General features: G+C 40.6%; 1 protein-coding gene across 1 annotated transcript in view; it reads left to right on the top strand.

The window, feature by feature from the left end:
- Positions 1-6,083: 6,083 nt before the first annotated feature.
- Positions 6,084-7,612, top strand: part of LOC122814298 — an 89,674-nt gene continuing 88,145 nt past the window's right edge. Inside the window, exon 1 of the mRNA XM_044086886.1 lies at positions 6,084-6,190. Coding sequence (XP_043942821.1) covers positions 6,154-6,190 — 37 coding nt within the window. The 5' untranslated portion in view covers positions 6,084-6,153. The remainder of the gene's footprint in view (positions 6,191-7,612) is intronic.

Below are 7,612 nucleotides of genomic sequence, written 5' to 3'. Positions count from 1 at the left end.
TTTAAAGAGTATAGTTTCTGACATCCCTGCACTGAATTGTAGTTTTCAGGGATCATCTATTTCAATGGTGTCTGAGAATGTACAGTTGTTTCATTACACTTAATGCTTACTTAAGTGAGAAAATGAAATAAACAGGGACCATTATGCTGGTCTGAGACAACTATCTTTCACAGTGCCAGTGGCAGGAAGAATAAACCACCATAGTATAGTTCAACAAAATTACTGCTGCTTTTCCACTTTAATATTAAAGCAATGAGGGCTCCTGACGTAAAAAAAGACAGTATTGCTTGTCAGTATCCATTTATGATGTTGCTATTACATCTCTATTACCCTTTGATTCTAGAACACTTCACAGGTAGAAACATTTGAATCTAATTCACTTACACATTTGCTGCATTAATACTTATCTGCCATTCCACTGCCGTTGTTCTTCTACAGTTTAAGAAGTGACTGAATTATCAACTTTTTAAGGTAAAACTCAGCTTTGTAGATCAGGTGTTTTCCAAGTTGGAATTGGGGCATTATTTTAATTTAGTCATAATATGCAGAGTTTGTACTTCGATCTGAAGATCTACTGCCCCCAAAGTAAAATTGCTTATTCCTAGTGGGCGTCTAATCTGTGTCCAGTCTAGAATGTTAACTCTGGGTGTATGATGTGCGTCTGTTACTGAAAGTATAGCAGAAAATTCTTGATTAGTAAATTGTAAACATTTTCTGTTTTGTAGTTATACAATATACATGCTTGACTTTGAATGTTACATTTACTGCCCACTGTATCCAGACCAGATGAGTAATGTAGTCTGATTGTTTGTTAATGTTGGAATATTAAGAAATCTAACACCAGAGATCTGTTTGAACCTTTTTTACCCTGTAATATTTACAATCTCTTCCAGACATTTTATACCGAAAAGAGTAATTGTAGAATGTACTGCACGAAACTGAGACATTTGATTAATCTGAAACACAATGATTATTTATTTATTTATTTTACATTTGTTGACTGGGATAGTCCGACTGGATATATGTCCATTTTCAGCAGAGGCCAGGAGAGGAAAGCTCCACATACCAAAAAAGAGACAGTACATACATCACTGAGTGATAAACTCAGGCAGACATATTTAGAAAAATACAGACAAAGAATACAGGCAGATATCAATACACACAATGTGCAGGCATTACATCTGATTGGCAAAGACGTATCAGAAAATGTGAACATAGAATACAGTTAAATCTCATAATTCACAATGCTTAGACATTCAAATGCTATGAGACATAGATACTTGGCTAAACAGCAGGTTGGGTAGCAAGACATGTATTAGTGAAGTTGTTAGGCAGGTTTAGAAAAATAGCACAGCCAATGAGATGTGAGGTATTTTCTGAGTTCTTTTTTAAATAGGGGTAGTGAGGTTTCCTTGGTAACGGTAGTAATGAATAGATTCCAGATTTTACCGGTTGAATTGGCAAATATAGCATCGCCTGCAGAGTTCTTGGATTTTTGGGTCAGTATCATTAGTTTATCAGCTGAGCGTAATGGCCTAGGGGCACTATGAGGGGTGAGAATATATTTGAGGGCAGGGGTGTTTTCAAGTTGATGGAGTATTTTATGCGCTACTATAAGCTGGTTGAACTGTAGAAGGGTAGGATATTCTAGCCATCCCATTGCTTTGAGGTTCTGGCAATGGTGGGTCCTAAAAGCCATGCCAGTAGCGAATCTGGCTATATGATTGTAACATCCTGTTAATTTGTTGAGATCGGTTTTGGATAGGTTGGTGAATACAGGGGAGGCATACATAAGGGTAGAGAGGAGGTGTGATCTTGCAATAGCTACCTTAGCTGGGGGGGGGGGGGGAGGGTGAGGAAAGGTTTGGCACTGTACAGGGAGCCAAGTTTTTTGTTGATGGACTTAATAGTGTGATTGACATGTTTATCAAATTTAAGGTTGTTGTCTATTATTACTCCTAGAAGCTTTGTGTGGTCATCAGGGGAGATAATGGTGTCATTGCTAGATTTGATGTTGAAGGAAGGAGGAGAAATTTACGGTTAGGCGAAAAAAGTAGTAGCTTGGTTTTCTTAGGATTTAGAAGCAGGCAGCGATTAGCTAGCCATGTTTCTACCATGCTGAAAGTGGTCTGGGTGAGGGTTAGAAGTTGTGTAGGAGAAGAGGTGGAGCATATTAGCATTGAGTCATCTGCATATTGGATGCAGGTGGCTCCTGGGATGGTGGTGTGCAGATCATTGATAAAGATAGAGAAAAGAAGGGGATCTAGTATAGACCCTTGTGGGACACTTAGGGTTAGAGGAAGTTGGGATGACAGCTTGCTCTGCCATAAGACAGCCTGCTATCTACTGTTTAGGTAGGAGTGAAACCATTGTATTGCATGTTGGCCTAAACCAATGGTTTGTAGGGTGTTGAGCAGTAGTTTATGGCTGACCTTATCAAAAGCTTTTGAGAGATCTAGGAAGAGTGCTGAAGATAGTTTGTTGTTGTTACGATGAAGACTGATGACATTAGAGAAAGAAGAGCTGTGGTGGTACTGTGGAATGGCCTAAAGCCATGCTGAGAGTTGGCGAGCTTTCTGCTTTGAATAAGAAAGTGCATGATTTGTTTGTGTATGCATATTTCCATGATTTTAGCTAGTGGTGATAGAATGGCTATAAGTCTAAAGTTAGATAATTCTGTGGAATATCCTCTTTTATGGAGAGGTATAGCATGTGATATTTTCCATATTGCTGGGATGGTTCCTTCTGAAATGGATCTGTTGATCAGAATAAAAATGGGAAGTGCTATGGCATCAGCTGCTTTTTGAAGATATTCATCTGGGAGGTGGTCAGCAGCTAGTGCAGTAGGTTTTTTAGCTTTTTGAGTAAGGTCTGGATCAGATTGGTAGGTACGGTTTGAAAGGTAAAAGTGGGTTGGGTGGTGGGTAGATCAGGGCTAGATGTGCTAGAGCTGGTGTTTGTGTCCAATGGAGTGAGATGGGTGACTAGAGACTGGATAGTTTCAGTAAAGAAGGAGTTGAAGCTGTTTGCAATTTCTACAGGGGATTTAGCAAGGGCAGGTGATGGGGTAGGAGTGGCGGAATGGCCTGGGTGGAGAAGATTGTTAATACCAGCCCAGAACATTTGAGGTTTTAGCTGATATTTTTGTTGTAGGAGGGTGTAGTGATTTTTTTTTGTCTACACACGATGGTACGGGTAGGAGCATGGCGGTTAAGGATAGCCAGAAATCTGGTATTGAAGTACTCAACTGCTTCTTGTAATGGGACTCATTTCAAGACATTCCAATTACATGCTTTGAGTTCATTTTGGAAGTTGTCAAGGTTAAGGTTCCTGACGTTTCTCATAGTTTTGTAGGTAGGCTGGTTGGGAATGTCGGCTTTGAGCCTAATAACATAGGTAAGGCAGTGATCACTTAGATCATCGGGTAATATACCTGACTTGTACTTTTGGGGGTGGCTGTTAATAAGAATCCAATCAAGAATACCATCTTTGACTCTATTTTTGCTAAATCTGGTGGGGGTTACAATGATCTGAGTAAACCCATGGAGGTTTAAATGGGTGGAGGGAATTTCATAGGAACAGGTGTTCCAATCAATGTTAAAGTCCACCAAGACAATGGTTTCCTGGGAATAGTTAGAAGCTAGCCAATGTAAGATGTTTTCTAGAGTATTATCATTCTTGCTGGGTGGAATATAAATACAATGCATCTGCATTTATTTTTGTTTATTATTAGTGTGGTGAAGAGAATTTCTGCATTGCCAAATTGGGGTGGCTGTTGGGTGTCAATTGTAATTGTTAGGGTAGACTTGTATAGTACAGCTACCCCGACACCTTTCCTGGAGATCTGGTCCAGTCTAAGGATGTTGTACTGTGGGGGGGAGTATTTTGTTATCTTTGGTTATTGGCTTTAGCCAGGTTTCTGTGAGGCAGAGGATATCAGGGGAGTGAACAGCTAAGAGTCCATGTAGGCTATGGATCTTGTTGTTTAGGCTTCTGATGTTGAGATGACGGACCAGAAATGAGTTTGGAAGTTTATCAATCTGGGTAGTACAAGTTGGGTTGTTAGATGGTGTGCTTGGGTCTACTGTTGTGGATGGGCCAGGGTTGGGGTGGATGTCTCCATCCTTCATAAGATTCATTTTTAAGTTGCTTATGAGTCTTTAAAATTTGTTTATGATTTTTTCGTTGCTTTTGGTTTTTAAGGTAATGTAGCCATATTTAGTTGGGGTGATGGTAATTGGGGGGGCAAGGAATTAGGAGAGGGGTGGTTATGTGGTGGATAAACTTATTAAATGCAGGGTTGGTGTCTGAGAGTTTGGGTATTGGATTTCATGATGCTGTACATATTCATAGGAGCTTAGGTGATAAGGAATGGATAGGAGGGGTATTAAGGGTAGCAGCATTGGTGTTTTAGCTGTAGTCATAGTAAATTACTAGGGGAGGGTCTGTATTGAGTGTATGTGGTGGATAAAAGATTAGAGAGAATAGAATAGCTATGGGTGAGATAATATGGATAGTGGGTTGGATAGAGGATGTAGAGCTAGAAGTTTGCTGGGTTCTAGGAGCACATGTAGTTGGTTAGCTAATTAAGGGGGCATACCAGTGGTACTATAAACGTAGTACTACTTGGGGTGGGTGGGATATTGGGGAAGGGTGGGGCATTGAGTGAGCGGAGCGGGGCTAAACCAGTAAAGCAGATGCCTAGAGACAGCATATGCAGGTATGTGTTACAAGTACGCATTTTTGTTTCTTTTTATATGCCCAGTACTCTGTTCCTAGTCCCTACTGTTAAAAACTACACAGTTCCCTGCCTGCTTCTCAGTTTACAATGCAGAGAGCCCGTTTTCCAATTCCCTTTTGTAGCATGCTTGTTACACTTAGATTATTGAGAAATGCACTGTTTGGAGGTGCAGAGCACACTATGCTCATCTGTTGAACAGTAGAAAGCACAATGTTTTTACCTTAATTGGGGAAGAAAGAAGGCTACAGGAATGTCTAACCCTTCGAATCTAATGCTTATCAGCATAAACAGGTTACAAGCGGGAGTAATGGGGACATTCACCAGTGCTTTTTGGACTCAGTTTGTTAGGTTTACAGATGGCAAGGTATTTTAGTGGATATTGACCTTATTAAAACAAGTTCCATGGTGGGGAAAGTCTTCTGTACTAGATGTTATTCCCAGAATGACCCTATATGCTTTTACAAGCCTTTCAGGGGGAGGTGAGTTAGGAACACCTAGAGAGGGGATATGATTATTAGTACTATACCAAGAACAGAGTTAATCATTCAAACATTCAGTATACATGATTATCAAACATGTCCACGTGCACCTTTTAGTATTAACAAATAGCAGCACTCTTTCCTATATATCTGCCTTAAGGGCTCAGTTAATATTCATTACTTCTGTCCCATTATCAATGCTACACTACTTGTTCATTACTTCTGTCCCATTATCAATGCTACACTACTTGTTCATTACTTCTGTCCCATTATCAATGCTACACTACTTGTTCATTACTTCTGTCCCATTATCAATGCTACACTACTTGTTCATTACTTCTGTCCCTTATCAATGCTACACTACCCAGGACAGACCACTAAGTCAATGCAAACAACACTAAATGGATACAATATCAACAGCAGTTTGCGAGTAATTTGGAGCAGCCGGTACCAATAAACATGCCTTAATTCATCAAGGCTTCAGTTTGTGAGTAAATGCAGAAAGCAGTTAGTGCACTGAGCTCAGATAAAGAAACAAGAATCAGATACATAAGTATGTGAACATACCTCAACCGACTGGGACCTGATGCACTGGTTAATTTGAAAATGGCTGGTCAGGTAGGTGATTATGTAACCTCTGATTACTTGAGAGAGGGGGGAGGTGAAAGGCTGAACTGGGCTAAACCAGTAAAGCACATGCCTAGAGGCAGCATGTGCAAGTATGTGTTACGAGCACACTTTTTTGTTTCTTTTATATGCCCAGTACTCTGTTCCTAGTCCCTACTGTTAAAAACTACACAGTTCCCTGCCTCATGTGTCAATGAGAGTTTCAACAATTAATACACTTTCTTTTAACAGAATCACTTTAGGATATTCGAAAAAGGAAGATATTAATACTCAACAAAGTCATAGAAGCTACTATTTGCCATCAAGATGTACAAAACAAGACAAAGAAGTGAAAGAAGAAAAGGTATGGTACATCGTCTGCTTTTGTTTGTATGATTTTGTCTGCTTTCGTTTGTATGATTATGTTTTGTCTGCAGAATATTTTACATTGTTACTAATCCAAAATAATGCTGTCTGTGAGGATGGATCTGTAGTGTGTATTACAATGTGTTTATCTTTGATATATACATTTGTTTCATCAAGTGCCTGCAGTGACTCTTCAGGACCTGAAGAGGGCAGCCTTTCAGATCATTTTAGTTTGACCACATTCTTGAGACAATATCTCAAAGGTTTGTAGTTATTAATGCATATTTCTTCTTTTATGTTGTGTGCACACTGCAGGTCAGCAGAAATTTCATAGGTTCATATGTTCATAGGACTATACTAGGTAATTGGCCCAGAGGCCCTTATAAGCACAGCCAAGAATTTCGCCCATGTTCCCACAAAGTCAGCACCTGTTTCCCCTGTCCAGCAGGGACACAGGTGGGATCCCAGGGGTGTATTTTCTGTTTCACATCCAGAATCCTCTTAAAGAGGCCTACTGAGGTACGCTGCTTGACATGGAGAGGGAATCTATTCCATAGATGGGGGTATCTTTGGGATACAAATCTATCCCACCAACAAGTTCTATTAATGTCACTGACCAGGTTGAGACCTTGCATGCAGGTTGCACAAGTAGAATTTAACTTATGGATATACAGCAGTCCCATCAAGGCTGGGTCTGGGATGGCCTTGTATGCCAGACACAGATCACCTGTGAGCAGTCTGTACGAGACTGAGTAGAGGGACAGGGCTTTTAGCCTATCTTTACAGGATAGGTGTTTGAGACCCTGGATTTTCCTGGCCAGGAACCTCTGTAGTCTCTCCACCTGCTGCATGTGCTTGGCAAGGTACATGTCAAAGGGAGCACTGTACTCTATAATGAGTCTGATAAGGGAGGAGGACAGGGATGTTATGACCTCCTTGTTCCTGGATGAAATACCCTTACTTATAAGGAGGGCCATGTAGAAAGCTTTCCCTACAATGGAGGCAACGTGGTAATCAAAAGTCAGGTTGCTATCAACCTGGGTGCCCAAGTCCCTCAGGACTGATTGCGTACTTAGTACATTGTTATTAATGTGATAATTAGTGGGGATGCCATTTTCCACAAAGGGGATAATGATGCATTTCTTGGCATTCAGTTTGAGGTCATGCTTCTGGCACTAGTCATTAATCTGGGTAAGGCCCTCTTGAAGGATGTCCACATCACTAGGGGAATTTAAGATAGTGACCAGTCATCTGCAAACTTGGTCAGCCACAGACCACTGTTTTTGGCTTACAGCTCAAAAAAGTATATCCCAAACAGTAGAGGCCCCAAAATAATTCTTGGGGTATGCCGCTCATTACGGATCTACTACTACAGGTGGCTTCCCCTATTTTGACTGAGTGGGTTCTATCAGTGAGCCAC

The sequence above is a fragment of the Protopterus annectens genome, chromosome 10.part0 (assembly GCF_019279795.1).
Source record: "Protopterus annectens isolate FY-2018-M chromosome 10.part0, PAN1.0, whole genome shotgun sequence".
NCBI classification, from domain to species: Eukaryota; Metazoa; Chordata; order Ceratodontiformes; family Protopteridae; genus Protopterus; species Protopterus annectens.
Note: the sequence above shows the minus strand (reverse complement) of the source record. Positions and strands in the feature narration are given on the sequence as shown.